Source organism: Triturus cristatus, chromosome 10 (assembly GCF_964204655.1).
Source record: "Triturus cristatus chromosome 10, aTriCri1.1, whole genome shotgun sequence".
Taxonomy (NCBI): Eukaryota; Metazoa; Chordata; class Amphibia; order Caudata; family Salamandridae; genus Triturus; species Triturus cristatus.
Genome location: NC_140593.1, coordinates 1,016,914,562 through 1,016,934,871, shown reverse-complemented (window position 1 = coordinate 1,016,934,871; position 20,310 = coordinate 1,016,914,562). Strand labels below are relative to the sequence as shown.

At 42.6% G+C, this 20,310-nt stretch overlaps 1 protein-coding gene across 1 annotated transcript in view; it reads right to left on the bottom strand.

Annotated features, from left to right (window-relative positions):
- Positions 1–3,364: 3,364 nt before the first annotated feature.
- Positions 3,365–20,310, bottom strand: part of BAIAP2L1 (BAR/IMD domain containing adaptor protein 2 like 1) — a 586,052-nt gene continuing 569,106 nt past the window's right edge. Inside the window, exons 13-14 of the mRNA XM_085629004.1 lie at positions 6,939–6,979; positions 3,365–4,975 (exon numbers count right to left, since the gene is read on the bottom strand). Coding sequence (XP_085485130.1) covers positions 4,900–4,975; positions 6,939–6,979 — 117 coding nt within the window. The 3' untranslated portion in view covers positions 3,365–4,899. The remainder of the gene's footprint in view (positions 4,976–6,938; positions 6,980–20,310) is intronic.

Sequence of the window (20,310 nt, the reverse complement as noted above, 5' to 3'; positions counted from 1 at the left end):
ACGAATGGCGCCGAGACCCAGGTCTCCTCTTCTACTTGCGTTTCCTCAAATTCGACTTGGCTCTTTTACGCTCTCTTCCTTTTTCCTTCTTTGCCATAAACAGCTTGGCCTCCCGTACCTTTTTCCTTCTTTGCCATAAACAGCTTGGCCTCCCGTTCTTTAAGAGCCGTTGGGTTCATCTTCCTGCAACTGGAACAGTCCTCCACGTCGTGATCCGACGAAAAACACCATAAGCATTCTTCATGGGGGTCAGTGATGGACATGTGACCCCCACACTCACTACAGGGCTTAAACCCTGACTTCCTCGAAGACGACATCTCAACAGCAACAGTTAAAGATGAAGGAACAACAAAGTATCTCAACAAAATATGGAGAGTGCTAGAAAACCATTACCCGTCGACGGCACGGAAAAAGGGTAACTGACGTCATCACGCCGACGAGGCTCTCTTATGGCTCTGGTAACGTCATGCAGAGTCACGAGCGGAGCTGTGGCATTGTGACATCCTCGTCTGCGTGGAGAGCCAGAAAAAAAATTCTGCAGAATGCTGGCGCAGGGGATATTCATAAGGTGAGGAATCCACAGGGAGATGTATCCATCAGAATTGCCCATACGCTGCTCAGCCCCTCTTAGCCACCCTCCATTGTCCATGTACTTACCTAGGCCCTATCGCCCACCCTCCTGAGCCCCTCCCACCCACACTCTAGTGCCCATGTGCTTGCCCATCCTCAATTTTCCATATGGTTGCAGCAGCTCATCCCCTTCAACCTCTGATGCCCCTGTGTTTGCTGAAGCCCCTCCCGCCCACGCTCTGTCTGTGTGTGTGCCAAAAGCCCACCTTCCCAACCTCTGTTGTCTGTGTACTTTTCACAGCCCTTCCTGCCCACCCACTGTTGTCCAAGTGCTTGGCCCAACCCCTTTCACCCACAACCATTCTTCATGTGCTTGCCACAGTCCTTCCCACCCCACCCATCCTCCGTTGTCCAGATGCTCTCCATGCCTCCTTGCCTATCCTCTTCCTCAATCTGCATCCTTCTCTCCCACCTTCTCTTCCCCCATTTTACTTCGTCCCCAAACTCACTACACAGTTGGTTTGTTTTGTAACAACAAACATGGAAGTGGGTTGGGGGACATGGGTGGGGTGGAGTGGAAAGGAAAGAAGAGATGGGGAGCACCCGGCTACAAATTAAAAAAAACACTGACACGGCCAGCACTGATGCATTTTTTAAAGAAAATGTATATTCCAGCTGGTCGAGTCACATCACTTTCTAAAATGTGTTTTAGCCATGCTGCACAGCAGTCACTCTGCTGTACAGCATGGCAACAAATCCTTGCCAAAGGCAAGGCCTATTAAAACTTTGGCAATGCTGGTTTAGGAAAGAATTCAAGAACCAGAATTGGTCTCAGCCCACCTCTGTCTTTATTAGGAATCAGATGGTACTGAAAGGAAGCAACCATCTCTACACCATGGAAATTAGTTTGATCAACTCATTGGCAAGCAACTTCAAGCACTTTTTTCCACAGAATATTATTGAAATCCTCTGACGTTTGTATATAAACTGGGGAACATGTGAAGGAATATCCAAAAGTGGAGGAGTTAGCCAAACTTGACAATATAGAGGGCTCTTATGTTGGCCGTGATGGAGTGCCAGTAACGCTGTACTGGATCCTGCTACCTACTGGCCTTAAGAGATTGCTGAAGTGCAAACTACAGAGGTTTGGAAGTGGTGCAGGAGAAGAGAAGGATAAGGAGTGCTACTACTATTGTTAAACTGGCCTGTTGGCAGCACTCCTACCCCGATGAAGTCTCTGTGAGTTGCTGCACAGGCTGAGAGGGTTGTTGCTGATATGAAAGACCCCTCTAGTATCCTCTTTATTGTTTGGCTGGAACTGGTGAAGGGGGAAAGAAACCCCAATAAACAAGCTGTTCTACTCGCTTTAAACCTAAGGCTGCATCAGCTTTCTGGCCAAAAAACAAAGATCCACTAAAGAGCAGGTCTACTGAAGAGGTCTTGACATCCCACAGAAACCAGTGGGGCGATCGAAGCATGTTTCCAATAAGGACACTGGTGCAAATTGCACAGGCATCAAATATTTAATGTCCAAGCCAGAATGCAGACTATACTAGCTGCATCCTGTCCATCTTGTGCTGTACTGTCTGAACAATGGTTTTTCTCAAATCCTCTGCCAAGGCCGGCAACACCTCATGATCCTTGTCCCTTGGGGGACAAAGATGTGGAACATATTGGAAACCTTGAATGGCATCCAAATCAGATCCCAAAAATGTTGCCATCTTCAGTAAGTTCTGCTGCCTAGGCAGAGAGAGTTGAGATCTGCCCAGCACTGGTGGAAGAATGAGCTAACTTCATCTTGGGTCACTCGTTGCTGGGGTAGGACCCGCAAGCGGAGGTTAGACTTTATGAGCAATGTGGCACTGGTGGCCAAAAGGCATGCTTGAAGGACGCAAGACCATTTTGAAGATCTGCAGCCTGGCCTCCTTCAAGGTCTATTTATTGCAGAGGCGACGATGGCCCAGGAATGCAGACTGTATTATCTCTCTCAGAATTAGGAGTGTCTATACACTGATGAGCTCTGGACACACTTTTTGTACTTCTATTTTGTGTCTTCTTTCAGCTTAATTTTTTGACGTACCTGATGAGGCAGACCTCAACTGATATTGTCCCATTTCCAAAGTCCCACAATGTAGAGCTTGGCCACCCATTCCATGATGACTTTCGGGTGAATGATGGAGCACTTCAAGCAGGACTTGGAGTCATATCTGGACCCAGCATCGTATGGGTCTGTTATCTGCTTCTGACACGTGTGGCATGGCTTGAATGCTGTTGCCTTTGGGGGTCGACATCCCTGTACACTGGCAAAACGAAATTCTAAGAATTTCAGTAAAAAAAAATATTGTTTGGAGAAGAGTTTTGGATATGACTCTTCAGGCACGGAAGCAGAGGAACGAATATCAGTGCACTATGCGGCACCATTATGTGGCTTTGTGAGATCATGTCTGAGATTCTGCTATTTTGAGGAAAATGGAACCAAAAACCATGTTTTTATAACCTCTAATAGAAACACGGGTAAATGGAAATACTCTTTCAGATTACCGATTATGATTTACTTATACATTGATTGAATACATAGGCGTTCCTATCTGTTAATCTTAGATCCTTTAATTAAAATTGTTTTGGCGTTATCGTATGCACCATGTGCCGGCCAATTTAGAACCCCAAAACGCCATAGAAAAGTTCAGAATTCTGGGTTTATATGTATTTATTTGCAATGTTTAAATATTAACTTATCAAAGTGATTTTAAACAATTTTCTTCCACCTGATCCCAAAAACACATGCAAATAATTGTGCATTTTCAACAGAATAAATATTTATTGCTGTTTTCATCATAATACATAATTTACTTCAACAAATGACACCAGCCACACAGTAACAGTTTAGGCATGAAACTCAAGACATTAATTTCTGAATATTTGGTATAATGAAGCATCATAACCATATGGCCTGACCCCTGATTTGCAAAATGGCATTTCAAAACGGAAATTGTGGAATAAATCCACGAATCTGCTTTACAATAGTTAAAGAAGGAGTTTAAAAATAGGACCGCTAATATTACAGAATTTTTAAGTTTTCTATACAGTATATCTGCTAATTTTCTAGAAAAACAGATCGTAAAATTATACAGAAGTATTAACTAAATCTAATGGCTTAGCTCAATTTGAAGACAGTAGATTAACTGAGAGAGAATACTCTCCTAACATTCTATTACTGTACAATCATGTAAACATAATTTAAAAAAAACAATCCTCTGTTGCATATCGAAGCAGCAAAAAAATCGCATTTAGACTAGCTTCTGAACTTGGGCAAAACATTTCAGTCAAATTAAACTGTATTGGCATATTAATGTGATACACCATTAAGCAAAGCAAAAATATATCTTTATTCCTGTACAGGTTCTTCTTTAAAAAAAATATATCCAATTCCTTAATGGATACTGACAGGATTTGGGGCAATAAGAACATGCGCTATGTTACATGATGTAAATGTTGTACTCCTGGAAGAGCTCACTCATGCATGCAAGCAGTGCATGCACCGTTTCCATTTGCAATCATTAACCCCTTCCCCGCTCATGACGGAGCCGCTCCGTCATAAGCCACGGTTGCCGTGTGCTCATGACGGAACGGTTCCGTCATGTCACGGCCGTTGGCGGCCGCTCCGCCTATGCGGCGCTGTTTCTGTGCGGGGGGACAACGCAAATGGGCGGAGTCATGACGGAACCGTTCCGTCATGAGCACAGCTCAACCGTGGCTCATGACGGAGCGGCTCCGTCATGAGCACAGCGCCACCGCGCTGCCCCCCGCACACCCCAGTGCTGCGGCGGAATTCCCGCCGCAGCGAAAGGGTTAATATGTATATGCATACACATTAGTAACTGGAAGGCTTGTATAAAACACCAATTTCCAAAACGCATACTAGATGTAACATCAAACAATCTGCAAACACGATTCTGGGAAACTGGAATGTAATAACTTACTGGGCTGCTCTTTAGAATGTTACCGACTGGCACGAACAGTTCAATTAATAAAAGTGCAAATTGACTATTTACAAATCAAAATCCAAACCTACTCCACGAGCACCCAGGCCATGATAGGGAATGGTATACCAGTTTTGTCTGAATTGGAATGAGGAAGAAGGTATGTCACTAAACAATACAACGGATAACATAGCTCCAAAGTCATACTAAGAGTAATTGGGATTTGCCAGCTCAGATTCCTTGCCCACATAAAGGCAAAGGGCAAACAATCCCATGTGTCTATGTGGGGGCTTTGGATATTTTTTTCCTATTTATATATGGATTAAAAAAACTTTAGGGTCAATTTTTTTCATCGGATGATTGGAGCTGATCTATCATTCGTCACTGTGGGTCGAAGCTTCACTGTAGCAAAAGGATTTTCTCCACTGTGAAAATAAAAATGAAATCTCAAATTAGTGACAAATATACTAACGAACAATATATCAAATAATAATCACAGTGCAAAAAACATGTATAAACTACAAAAAAAATCTTAATTGAGGTCTGTCCTGCTGCTATATTTTCTTTGCTTGCCTAATTTACATTAAGAAATATAAAAAAATAGACATTTTCACGTCATAAGACTATTCTTTACTATGGCGCTGGTCGATACCTCTTGGACCTTCTCAGCCAGAAACACTAGAACACAGAGACAATTAATAAAGAGCATCTGACCAACTGCAAAGTTAATTCAGATAGCTACCAGAACATTAACGTGTCACCTTTTTCCTTTTCAGCACCCGGTTTTCACTCTCTCTTGAATGCACTTCTTCAAATCTCCTTCACTTCACCACCCCCGAACACAAAATGCACACACAAATGTAAGATCTACATTTCTTTTAATTCTCCTTGTCAATATTTGTGACCACTGAATAACTCCTTCTCACACATTTGCACTGAATCAGTATTGCTACTGGAATGCTTGACAATTGGTCTTGTGTGCTCTGCAGACAGGCCAAGGATTGGATGACCATGTATTCTGAACATCTTTCTGACCCACTGCATTTTTCCTTCTTTTTCATACACTTTCACACCTTTCCTGTTCATCAGATGCTTGAATGCAGGCTTAAAAACTATTAATTAAGGTTCATCAGTATCTCCAGGAAAACATTTAACCCCTGATGGGCTATTGCAGGGTGTTGCTCATCATAAGGACAGATGGACCCAGACACTCTGTGCGACATTTCGATGGACAAAATACATCTATGAAAAGTGCTTCAGGGTTCACGCATGCAGTGGGAAATTATTCTAGCATTTATGACCATCAATGAAGATCCTTCGATGCAGAACCCACTGTTTCACCAGAGACACTGGACCGCTCCATCACCATACATGCTACACAACCAAGGCAACATGGCACAAGTTCACACTGGAGAAACTAAACCCAACATCTGTGAAGGCAGCTCCAGAATGTCAATCTAAGGTACGGTCCCACTGCACATGTATGGAGGGAGCAATCTTATCATCAATGCTCCTGCTTTTTCATTTGCACTACAGTAGGGGGCACCAGTGGCATAACAAAACCTGTAGGGGGCACACCACACTCCGGATCCTGCCAGAATGTCAATCTAAGGTACGATCCCACTGCACATGTATGGAGGGAGCAATCTTATCATCAATGCTCCTGCTTTTTCATTTGCACTACAGTAGGGGGCACCAGTGGCATAACAAAACCTGTAGGGGGCACACCACACTCCGGATCCAGCCTGAGACTCTCAGGCTGTGGACCTGCCAGAGGGGGGCATCCAGAGCTCGCCCTCTCCCCCTTATAGCGGGGGCCTTTATTGCGCCACTGAGGGGCACACCGCTAATTTTCTCAACGAAGAACTGAAAGAGCACTCCCTCATCACCCAAACATGAAAAATCTGCATTGAACACCCCTTCAAGCTATCATCTTCAAAACCTGCTGCACCATCTTCAAAGAGCGAAAGGGTGTGCAACATCCCAGCCATAAAACGTAACATCAGGCGACCAAGCAACACAAAAATACAAGATATCACTGGATTGGACATAAACAAGTAGAGAATGGACAAAGCAGAAGTCAAGCTGTGCACATAGGATATGGAACATCCAGCCCACATCTCACTGGCATTTTCACTTGTGCTGTTCAGAAAGAACTGATGACCCACCTCTTCTCGAAACACCATATAAATATTCAATATGGTGCATTCACTCTTACAAAACATTTTTTTAAAACACCCCTCCCTCCCTCCCTCTCAAACTATTGTACACAACTTGAATTGTCCGTCTGTCCCAGGACTCGGGCGCTTTTTCTATTGCCATTGCTCCCTAGTTCAGCTCAAGCAGCACATTAATACATTATGGTTTTCTTCGAGTGTACGCATATACCTCAAAAAAGGTGGTTTCATGAGTCCATTTGCGTTCGGTTGCTGAAAAAGAACAAATAATGACATGTATTAAATTACTGGAAGACACATCATCCAAACATTCTCACAAGAGCGCGCAGGGTTCCATGTGTATACACTTTGAGTGTACAGCAAGCCTCACCGGCACATAAGGGTGCTCAGTAATGACCACGGTGGCTTGGACTCTATACTTGCCTCCTGACTCTTCTTCCTAGCGATGAAATGTAAAGTCTCTTTCAGGATCTGTGCGCCCTACCTCTGCATGCCAGTCAGGCAGGTATAGGTTATCTCATTGAGATGACAGTACACAGAGTTCAAGAAAAGCCCTGATAACTACTCCCCAAGCACAAGATATAGAGGATCAGATGCTGAAATCAGTGGACAGCATGACACATATGTCTTAAACCGAGGGTACCAAAAAATAAGGTACTTAATCTAAAACAAGGAAGGAAGAAAGGAAAACGGAACATCAAGCAAAACACTCAATTAGGACACAGGAACAGGAGCTAGGCCTCTACAGGAATCCTCCTGCCCAAACTGAAAGCACCTTACAAGGGCAAGCAAAAGCAGTGGGCTAGGGTGTGGTACATGGATGCATGCACACATGTACGAGGTTTAAACAGCTGTAAAAGTAGTCTCAAGTCCTGCAAAAAGGCAGCAGGGACACAGACAGGCAGCGATTGGGAAAGAGCGAGGACTCGAGAGTGCACTGCCTTACTGTAGTGCATTACTGTTAATGCATTGGCAAACCGGTTCAGAGGGTAGGGTATTAGAGACCACATGAAGATAGGTTTGAAAGCATGCAACGCTTAAAGGTCATACAAGTAAAAGAGTCCGCCTCTTCACACCCTATGAACATTAACTATGTTCAGTTTCCTTTGTTAATAGTGTTCAGGTGTGAATGAGATGTCACCTTTACATTGGTTTATATGTGCTTTCTTTGTCCTTAATATTTACAGGTGCAAGGACACCCCTTGTGTCTTTCTTCGTCCTCATTCATCTTTCCTCAAACCCCCACCTGGAATGATCTCCTTGTGGCTACCCCTACCTAGAATGATCTCCTAGTGGACACCCCCAGCTGGAATGATCTCCTAGTGGCCATCCCCACCTGGAATGATCTCCTAGCAGCCACCCCCACCTAGAGTAATATCCTTGTGGCTACCCCACCTGGAATGATCTCCTAGCGGCCACCCACACTTGGGATAATCTCCTTGTGGCTACCCACACCTGGAATGATCTCCTAGTGGCCATCCCCACCTACAATGATCTCCTAGTCACCACCCCCACCTGGAATAATCTCCTTGGGGCTACACCCACCTGGAATGATCTCCTAGTGGCCATCCCTACCTACAATGATCTCCTAGTCGCCACCCCCACCTGGAATAATCTCCTTGGGGCTAACCCCTACCTGGAATGATCTCCTAGTGTGCCAACCTCACTAACTTGAACATTCCGAAAAAAGGGCAGCCTCAGATGCAGCGTTGGATCAGTGGATAGAGATTTGTTCAACCTGGAAGAAGTCTTTGGGCCGTGTGATAACATGTAATGAAGCAAGAAACTATCAACCTGGATATGGAATGGCCGCACTGGTAAGGAGGAGTCAAGCTAGGTGTATAAGCATTTGGCAAAACCAGATTCTCTAGGCCAGAGTGTCCTCGTTGCTACTCTCTGCCCAGCAAAACATAATTTGTGTTACTATAAATCTTGATTGAGTGTTAGAACATGCAGGAAGAGAATACCAGATCTATTAACTGCATTACGCCGGAGTCAACATCGAAGGTGTGCAATAATCTACAAAACAGTGTTCTTCTGAACATCGCAGGAGGTAAAGAGGATAATACATCAGCATTTTCCTTTAATCATATAGAAGACAGAGAAAAAGAATAACCATTGAGACAAACCTATTCCCATTATGTTGCGCAAGATGCACCTGAGTTCTAATTGCATGTAAGAGTATATTAGCAAGGCAGTGACTTGGCAAAAAAGTTACCAATTAGCAGAATAATTTTCCATAAAACCCATAACAGTAAAGCACCATTTCAAAGGAGGGAGTTGGGTGGGGGTGGGATTTGTTATCATTATTTCTTAGTTCAATAAAGGCTAATACTAGTTCAACTCACCGAAGTGCAACTGGTGTTTAAATAGACACCTGCTATGCAAGGTAGCACTTCAAACATCAGCCCAGTCGATCACATTATTCCTCTATCTTTGTAGGGTATTGGGGAAGAGAGGGTGCCTTGGAACCTTCCAATGAAGTGCCATTACGTTTTAGCAGCTGGTGACACAAGGTCAGCACATTTAGGACGCACTATATCTTTCTTAGGTCTTTCAAACAGTCCCATTATACAAGACTAGAAATGAGCCAAACCTGTTATACTGGAAGCATAAGTTAACATGTTTGGAATTACCCACAAGGAGGCTAACTTGGGGCGATCCCACAAGATATGCTTGAAGGCAGAACTATCATTGTGAGATCTGGGGGATACTGCGGGGGAATTAAGATACACCTCTGTTATTTTACTTAGGGATAATATGTAGAATGAAAAACTGAACAGGTGTAAAGTGAGTGTGCTAAATCTCAGAGGTTTTACTTTATTTTATTTTTTACTAAGAACCGTATGCATTTTAACCGAGTGTTCTGGGGGCATTGAAGTATTTTCTCCCACTCTATCACTGAACACTCTACATACATACAGTTCACATTTACAGGGACAACATTGAATGTTCAAGAAAAATTAAATGGAGCAAACCTATCTGTGTCCTTCACCCATAGTATATGGGGAATTTACTAAAATGAGCGCACACTCGTACTTTTACATATTTGCAATCAAAATGATGATGCATGCTTTGCGTTTTCGGCTTAAGTTTCCCTGCTGCATTTAATTTATTTATGTCTTTGACTGCACAGTACTCACTTATAAATGCCTTTAATTTAGTATCAATTGTAAAAATTCATCATATAATGTTTGCTTTATTATAGATTACATAGTGCACCAATTGCTCATATATCACTATGAATAATAGATAGCAGATTTTATTAACTATGCAACAGACGGGCACATTAATTATTGCATTTACAACATTAATCACAAGGTCTAGTCTTTTCATAATACCCAGAAGAACAACTTACTTACCTTTGTTAATGTTCTTCCAGGTGCATAATCAAACTGCACATTTGTCACCTTAGAATACCCCGAAGAGGCAGACTAGACAACATCGACACGGAGCAGAACGATGGCACGCAGGGATATTATTTCATAATTTAGTAATATCGATAGCAAAAATATCAATGTTACTAATATCGATATTTATAATAATGTTATGTATTTTATTATGCATTTTATATGTTTGTGTTTATATTTTTTGTTAATTATTGTATTAGTTTTAGAATATATGTATACATTTTTTAGAAGTTAGTCATTTTTAAAAAAAGTAAATTATGCGTTTTAGTACCGTAGCAGGTTGTGGGTTTATAGGGGAATAGGGTGGGAAGTAATTAAATTAAATTAAATTAATGTAAACATTTTTGTAATTAGTAATTATTAAATAATTTGTGCGCTTTAGTTCTGTAGCGGGTTGTGGGTTTTAGGGGAATAGGGTTGGAAGTAATTTAATTGTAATTAAGTTATTATTTTTATTTATTGGGATTGATAAATTATGTTAATTATTAATAGATAATTATTTAATTGGTAATTAATTTTATTAATTGGCAATTACTTTTATTAATTGATTAATTGCTAATTATATTAAGTGTATTAATGTATTACTGAAGTGTGTTGTGAGTTTATAGGGCTATAGGGTGGGAAGTATTTTAATTGTAATTAAGTAATTATTTATTTTATTGTTGAGCATTGATAATTTATTGTTTATTATTATTGTTAACTTTTTAATAATGAATATTTTTATGTTTTGGAAATTAAATTATTGTTCATTAATAGCTGATAATTAATTGTGATTAATTATTATTTATTGGTATTTATCAATAATGTATTGTTAATTATTAATTGCTAAATATTTCTAATAATTATTGTTTTTTGTATTAAAAATGAATGATTTATTTAATTATTTGGTAAATAATTGTTAATTATTATTTAATTGTGTTTATCATCAATTTAATTGTTAATTATTAAATGGTGATTATTTTAAGTATTTATTGATATTGTTAATTAATTTATTGTTATTTAATAATTAAATTATTATTTATTTAAAAGAAATTATTTTTATTATTAGTAAGTTATTTTTACCCCTACGCTATCCAACACTTTCCCTAATGTTGCACTCTCTGGAGTTGGAATAGTAATTTTTACCCCTACGCTATCCAACACTTTCCTACTGTTGCACACTCTGGAGTTGGAATGGTAATTTTAACCTCTATGCTATCCAACACTTTCCCTACTGTTGCACTCTCTGGAGTTGGAATAGTAATTTTTACCCCTAGGCTATCAAACACTTTCCCTATTTTTGCACTCTCTGGAGTGGGAATAGTAATTTTTGCCCCTACGCTATCCAATGTTTACTGTTTTAGTTAATATAGTGTATAATTTATTTAACAATTTTTTTTTTATTTGTTATATATATTTTTTATATTTTTATTTATATCATTGTTGTATGTATTTATAATTTATAAAATGTTTTTTTACAATTTATAAGTTATAATAATTAATTGTAAATATTAAGTATATATATTATATTTTAATATGTATATGTTTATTTATTTTTTACATTATATGTATTACTTATAATTTTAAACATATTTTTAACTATGGTTATATTAAATATATGTATTTACTTTATTTTACATTATTTTTTAACATTTAAAAAAAACAATATTTTTAATAATGCTATTTTTGGCAACAATATTTTTGTACTTACCATAATGTAGATAGGACTTCAATATTCTTGACATCGATATTTCGGCTCCGATATTTTTGATGTCGATATTTTTTACTTCTACTTCGAAATTCTGTCAGTGATTCTGTAGCGGTTTGCTTTCAGCCTATTCTCACTTCAGCAATTCTCCATGCCAGGCCGTTACGGCGGGGGTCGCCGTAGATTTCGAGCAGATTGTCATTCGCCCTTTTTGACAACAGCAATGGTAGGTGAAAATCTCTTGCGTATGGGAGAGCGTTGGAATATCCCCAGTATCCAATGTTCCCAGAAAGGTGCAATGTGTACAACGCTGCAGTGTGTCACAGTCTGGAAGACCAGAGTCCAGAACACCGTTTGGGAATACCCAGAGCGTGTGGTATCGGTCCGCCGCAGGAAAAGTATGATTGAGCCAGGCTGGAGAGTGGTATTCTCAGTGGAGCACATAGACATGGATTCATTGAAACTGCGCTTTGCAGAAGATGGTGAGTGGGTATTTAAGGGCGGCGGTCCATTCTTTATTGTTTGACCCAAGTTGGAATCCGGTTGCCCATGTCTCTCGGGCACGTTGGAGAGGGGGTTGTGAGCTGGACTTTTGTGATCTACAGAGTCAAGTTACATAGTGTCCAGTAATGTCTATGTATAGGATGTGAGTCGGTTGGTGTGTGGTTGGCTCTTCAGCATCAATCGCCCATATGAGTGTGAGTCGGAGGTTAGCATACATTAAGAATTGGCCTTCGGCAAGTAAGTAGTTTAGGGTAAGGTCTTGGAAAGATGGTAGTTGGCTCTTTTCAAATAATTCACCAACCGTGTTTATTCCTACTTCTGTCCAGCGCAGCAGATGTCTAAGTGTGTTTGTTGATGTGGGAGCCCCAGAAGTGGAATGTTGAGGGCATATAGGGTTTTAGATTTTGGAAGGGTACAGAGCAGCGTCGGAGAGTTGAAGACCACATCGACCGATCGGGAAAGACCCCCAGGGATATACAGAACCAGGAAAGTGAGGTTATATATTGTAGCCTGGGTCAACAACAGAAGAGGAGTTCCAGTTTCCTCCAGGCCCTGTCCCGTGAACAATCTGTAGAGCTACTGGAGTTGGGCTGCCACATAGCAGGCTTCACAGTGGGAGGGCTGGGACATCCCAGGCGTCGCTCTCGGTTCCTCCCACGCCTTTGAAAGGGCTTCATTCATCTGATGTCTAACAGTGGCGGCACTGCAGTGCAAGAGACGAGAGCCGGGCCCACTAGCGAGCAGAGGAGGCCGCCACTACTTGTCTGGGAGAGACCTCACACAGCCAAGCTGCAGGAATTCATGGATTCCACTGAAAGACACCATCCGTGCCCCCATCCCGCACACGCCCAGCCCACAACTGAACATTCCAGCCCCTAGCAACGCCCACCGAGACAACAAATGAACTCGTTTCGGTGCCCCTAGCCAAGGGCATGGCAAAATATGTCAAAGGCATCAAGAATAGGACCACTGGCGATGTTGTCTGGCAAGCCATAGCCACACCCCACGAATCGGCCCAGTCCCATGCCGCTGCTGGGTCCGTGAAGAAATATGATTTCTGGTTGCGAATAATTTTGAGGCAGGCGAGGAATAGCAAAGAGTACTGCAGGCCATGCTCTACGAGATGCTTCTTAACCCCCAAGAAAGAAACCATCTGGCTTTGGAGAGCTATTCTATAATCCAGGAATAGCATCAGCCGAGAGATTCTTTCCTCAGTGGAGCAGCCCGACACGCTGCCCGCAAGACCCTATCATGGTTTTGATAGTGACAGATACAGGCGCCCAAGGGGTGCGGTGGGCCCTAGGATACGGGGAGGCAAGGGTGTGTAAAGGCTGGCACCAGGTAGACACTCGATGGAGAAGAAAGTAGAGAGGGTCGTCTGTGGTATCAACTCCCAAAACCATCCCTCGAGGAATGCCACTGCATCCAAGCCCTCAGTTCCTTCAAGCATTCCTATAATTCAAACATGATTGTGGCAAGAGTGTCTGCCCCTCTGCATCTTCAGCCGTGTGTTCTAGGACCTAAACTTTCTCCTTATAGGAGTGGAGTTGACGGGTAATTTCCCTTGTTACGGGTTGGATTCGTGCAAACTCCTTTTTGGTCTGGGAGAGTCTGTCCGTCAACTTCCGGCGATCATCCCAAATAAGGTTAATGTCAGTGGTGATATCCTCTATTTACGATTCCCGGAGCATTTTTGATGTTTCAGTGACAAGCTTGATTTGGTTCAGTTTGTCATGCTCCGTTGGAGGGGTTATCAGAGAGTCCAAACTGGACGGGACATGGAGCTTCGGTCTAGTGAGACCTATTTTTCAAGGGTTGTTAAGTAAGTACTAGGTTGAAGTCCAGGAGAGAGGTCTCAGAGACTCTGGAGAACCACCTGCCCACCTGGGGTGGAGGGCCAGCACAAGCAAGTAGAGCCAACGATGATTATGGATGTTTGATTTGATATCTCGAGGAGGATGAAAGGGTAGGATCAGTCAGTCCAGTGATGGACATGTGTTGTAGTGATTCCGGTCCCACTTGCTCCCCCGCATGGTTAGCTGGGGGAAGCACAGGCAGTCCCCAGTGTTCCCAGGCACAGCGGTACAGGTGATTCGGTGGGAGCTCATTCAGTATCGTCAGTATGAGTAGTGTGGACCTGGAATACTGGTGTGGGCCTCTGGCTGCATGCCCTATGGTCATGAAGGAAATTAGGAAGTAACATATCAGGCTAGCGATGGGCCCAGCCAGTGCCAACCATAAACCCGCTTGCCGCCACCCCTCCAGCATTCAGTGAAAAGAGCAGTCTACAGTTCTTTTAGACTCAGAAAAAAGAGTTGTCTAGTTGCAGCTCTAATAGTGTCCGCAGGGAGTGAACCATGCATAGTAAGCTGCCCTTGGCCACGCATGGGGAACGAGAATTGCAAATGTGCATCCAGGGGTTTGTGGGGGCATTGGGGGGCCAATGAGGGACCTGGCCAGTGACAGACTCTGTTTGCCACACCAGGTGTTTTGCGTGAAAGGGCACGAGCAGTCCACAGTCCCTCCAACAGCAGCAATGTTGATCCCAACCCTACACCTGGGAAGGCACCAGGGGTGAAATGGGAGTAGGGAATTGTCCAGGGCACCAGTGAGCAGTAGGGGACAGACAATCCCGGGGCTTACTTGGCACCCAGTTGCCACAGTTCCCCCTCTCAGGGCACAGTTGGTGGCGGAGAGGTCTCCAGAGCCCCACCCCATGCCAGGAGATGGCTGGCTGGCCAACAATCACATACCCTCAGCACTCCAGGGGCAGAGAAGGGGTCCAAGCCCCACCCAGTTGGGGGGGGGGCAGTCATCAAGTGCACCCTGCAGCAAATGCAGACCATTGAGATTAAGAGGGTCCACAAAATGTATTCTTGCCTCCATAAATCAATGATGTCAAGAGCTAAAATCTCAATTGTTAGACTTGGCATCTTTGGTGTGGTTGCCCCTGACTTTTTGCCTCTACCCCCTGTATTTTTTATGCTGTGCTGGATTTTGTTTTTGCTGGCTTAGATGCTTTGGGCAATTTGCTACTGCTGATCAGTGTTTAAATTGTCATTACAATGGGTTCTCCCTGATTGGCATATTTGATTTTCTGGTAAGTCCCTAGTAAAGTGCACTGAGTGTGCTAGGGCCAGTAAATCAAATGCTACTAGTGGGCCTGAAGTCTCTGAGTCAGAATTAAATGGTCCACCGTGTCGAACGCCACCGATAAATCCAGGAGCACCAGCATCGCTGATGCTCCTGAATCCACTGACATTCTCACTGACTCTGCCACCTCTAATAGAGCCGTCTCAGTGCTAAAACCGGACCGGAAGCCGGATTGGGTATCATGCAAAATGTCATGACTCTCGATGAAGTTAGCCAGTTGTCGCTGCACCACTTTTTCCAGCATTTTTGCTGGAGCTGGTAACAATGAAATTGGTTGGTAATTATTTAATTCCCCTGGATCCACATTAGTTTTTTTTCTAAGGGGGAGGAGTGTGGCGTGTTTCCATGTGTCGGGAAAAATGCCAGATTTAAGAGATGTATTCCGTATGTGAGTCAGCCCATAGACCAGAGAGTGAGCCAGCTCTTTCCACAAGTTAGGGGGGCAGGGGTCCTCCAGGAAACCTGACTTACATCTCAGGATCTCTGCCAGTGCTTCCTGCTGAGGGATGGGGAAGAATTCCGTGAAGGAGAGCTCGGGCTTACTACTCCTGTTCTCATCTGTTTTATCAGTCCCTGCTACAGTTGTAAAAGAGTTATAGACTTTCTGAATTTTACTATTGAAGGGGTCTGAGATTTTTGCACACAGCGAAAGGGAGGGTTGCACTTCGATCTCTAATTCTCTCGGTTTCAAGAAGGAGTTAATAACCCTAAATATTTCTTTGCTTAAATTATCTGCATTATTGATACGCTTCGCAAAATAGTCCCTCCTTGCCTCTCTCATCAGTTTATGGAGGAGCTCTTTTAATGCTTTCTTATATGCCACCCTAGCAGGAACACTATAATCTACCCTCCATTGACGTTCCAGGCGTTTTGCACCTACTTTTATTTATCCTAAGAGTCTCTGAAAACCAAGGGGCCGAGGGGGATTTCCTCATAGCCTTGGTGACTCTGGCTGGGGCAGTGGACTCCACAGCGGCGGAAATCCACTTATTTAAAGCAAGTGTATCCGCATTTGGATCCTTCGATAGTAGTGGTTGACTATCCTCCATAACTGGACCTAAGACTTCGGCGGTCAGCTTCTTTCAATTTCTTTTTAAAAAAATGGCAGGTTCCCCTGTACTGACTGGGTTTTTCCAAACTGAAAGAAAATTGAATTAAACATCGGTCAGTCCAAACCAGTTGGCCTGGGGACTCAGTTAGCCAGGACAGGATATTAGAGAACAAAAGGTCTAGGATGTGCCCTGCCTTGTGAGTGGGTAGTTTCACATGCTGAGTCAAGTTGGCTCCGAAGAGAGACATGACAAACTGTGTTGCTTGCACACAGCTTGGGTCATTCACATGTAGGTTAAAATCCCTCAACACAGTAAAATTGGAATACATTAAAGATTTCTGGGCAATATAGTTGCAAAATTCAGGAATTATACTTGCCGTGCAGTCCGGGGGGCTATAAATCAAAAGACCTGCAAAAGAGGTTGTAGGGCAAGTCTTAATACAAAAGTTTAGCCCTTCTATCACATCTATATTATGCATCACTGAAGACGCGATTTACCAGGAATCCTTTAAGATGATGGCTAAAAAGTTGCCTTTAGCCTGACTAAAGCTTCTAGAAGCCCATTTGCCTTAGCTTCCAACTGTCACTCAAGAGTTGAATAACCCCTTGAGTAGGTGTAAATTGACTTTCAGAGCTGAGACAAAGGCCTTTGGTGTGGGAGAGAGTTTGACATTCCTTAGACAGTATGGTCATATAGGCTGTGCCCAGGAACGCAATTAATTTCAAAGGATGCCTACCCTGTCACTGGCATCCAGCCTTGCCTCGTTAGAGGAATTGAGCTCCAAAAAAGTGACTACGTCTAAAGTAGAAATCTATACACAGCAAAAGCGCTAAAAGTATCCGGCCCGCGAGGGGCCTTCCTTGGGCACAAATTCAGAATTTTCCCCACTTTGAGCTTTCCAACCGAAAGTCAATGGCTCCCCCAGGACTTGTCTGATGGCTCTCCAGCCTAGTGGAACCTATCTCGGCCACAGCCTCCTGTCTTGCCCTGCTAAGGATTTTTGACTTCCATTTCATAGACTAAGCAAGAAGGTAAAACTTCAAATTAATCCGAACCTGGTCTCTATATCTGACCCATGTTTCATTACGGTAGGTTTTAACTTGCACCTAGGTACTAGTCAGGCACAACTAGATGACCACTATCAGCTTAACGTTTTTTGGTGCAATTTTCATATAAAGCTTTAAAAATTAATTCTACTGGTTCCCCTTATTGATCTGTGTTTTGATGTCATTTTGTTCATTAAAATATTTGCTGTTTGTATAAATTGGGATTTTTAGAGTGTTGTGTGTCCAACATATTAACTATTCTGGTACTTTAAAATGCTTTACACAATTTCTTAAGTTAAGTCTGTCTACTCTATGATGTAGGTACCAGTGGTTGAGCTCAGGTTTAGGTTACTGAAGCCTTTACAGGAAAGAACAAGAATAGTGCAATTATTATTTGTGGTAGACTACCATCCACCCCAACTATTACTCCATTTTCTCACAAAATTGACTTCATATCTTTTGAAAGAAAGACTAAAGCACTGCCTGCTCACAGTATTTTAAGATTTCCTGTAGAGTTTTAAACAAAGGGTCAGAAGAATGATAGGTGAGCAGAGTTCAGATGATTCTTTTCTCCCTGATGCCAAGCAGTCTATGAATGTTTTTCCTTTTGTTTTCAGTGTCAATTGCGGTACTGAAATAGAGGTTTGTTAATGTGGACTAACTAGTGAGAGCTCCAAGCCTGATGTCAGAGAAGAGTTCAAGCATGTACATTTATTAAAGATCCAGTGTTAGACAAACAGGGCTAAAACGGTTATCCTCAAAATAAATTAATGGAATATGGCTGACCTACAAACGCATCAGAAACACTGATGTTGGGTTTAAATTTCTAGGGATGGCGGCAACTAGAAACAAGACAGCCTATCTTAAACATAAAAGAGGTAAAAAGGGCTGCCACAATGACACTAAATGCTGGCAAGCACCACTGTTAAGTGCAATTGGCAAGGCTGAAAAAGATAAGCTTCCTCAAATTGTTGTAGTTATAGAATTATCCAAAAGACTACAAGGGTATTTGCACTCCTTGCAGTGGTATGGGGGCCCTCACTAATTTCAGCAACAGTATTATATAAGATAGTACACCTGGGATGAATATCACTTTTAAACATACAACAACATTATTGGGACTCACAAACACTTTTCCTAAATGTCTGAGTGCACACCTAAAAAAAGAAATGCTCAATATACTGAAGCAGACTGGTATTTAAAGACGAAGCATACTCCCACGTTCTGTAAGGAGGAAAGGATATGAACGCACTGTTGCTGGTGACACAAGCTATTATTGAAGCTTGGTGCAAGACAACAACTGCTTGGGGCGGAACATGATGCAATATTATCAGCATCACCAAAATAGGGGAGAAAACAGTAATCAGGAGAGACATGAAGACACTGGGTTAATGCAGAGAGAAATACGATCTAGTCTCCAAACAAATGTATTTACTTAGAAATGCAGCAAAATGGTTACTGGACTGGTTAACCTTAACTGGTGTAGTCCGCCTAGAATGCATGGAAATTATAGAACTGCTAGCCAAAGCAGCCATTTTATGGGATTTAATAATAATTAAACACGCAACTGCTTACATCACCTCAGACGTTCGTGGAACAAGGATCTAGGGAAATTTGATTACTCTTCAGAAGCAGCTTTGATGCACCCACAGGGAATAGTAATACAGCAAGCTTGGGAATCTAGCTGAAGACACTGCACAAAGTCTACTATAATAGGAGTTGGCTATGTAAGATGGGCCTAGCAATGGATGGCAAGTGCTTGAAATGTGGAGCAGATGTAGGTATTTTCTTACATATACTTTGGACATGTAGGGTTATCCACACTTTCTAGAAGGAGGTTGTTTATAAGTTATCCGAAACAGTGGAGGCTATGGTTCCACTGATAAAAGAAACGCGTTACTTACCTGTAACAGCAGTTATCCAGTATTGGTGTCTTTCATAGATTCACATGCCTGAATCATTCCCCGTCGTCGAGACGGGAGCCTCCGGTACATAAAAAAGTAATGTCCTATAGACATACATAGAGAAAAAAATAGGCCTAAGGGCCTCCCCTTAGCAGCCTATCCTAGTCCTTATGTAAAAAGGACCAAACTCTTAGAGTCAGCCAATCAGCTGTCACCTCCCTCTAGAACCTTCCTGGCAGGAGCCTCAGTCCCTCAGATTTTCGTACGCACCAAGCTAGGTAGGCGTAATATAGTTAGAGAGAGGCGTGAGTCCTTCCAGGGGAGGCGGGAGGGTTGCATGTGAATCTATGAAAGACACCAATACTGGATAACTGCTGTTACAGGTAAGTAACGCGTTTCTTATCCAGTATTAGGGGTGTCTTTCATAGATTCACATGCCTGAATCAGAGTAGTTAGCAATACATTATGCACATTTCTGATGTAACATGCCATAAAGGTATTTGAGATAATACACTATTATCATAACAGTTCGAAACATTGGCATACATCAAAACAGTAAATCAGTAAAGAATGTGCATACCAGGATGGCGGGATGTTGGAAGGCTCACCTCACTGGAATAGATGGCGAAGCACTGCCTGGCCCACTGCCGCATCCTTCGTAAGTTCGGCATCCAGGCAGTAGTGTCTGGAGAAGGTATGCGGTGACTTCCACGTCGCCGCTCTACAGATGTCCAAAATCGGCACTCCAGCGAACAGCGCTGCTGATGTGGACATCGCTCTGGTGGAGTGTGCTTCCACCCTGTCTCGCAAAGGCCGTCCGGCCCCTT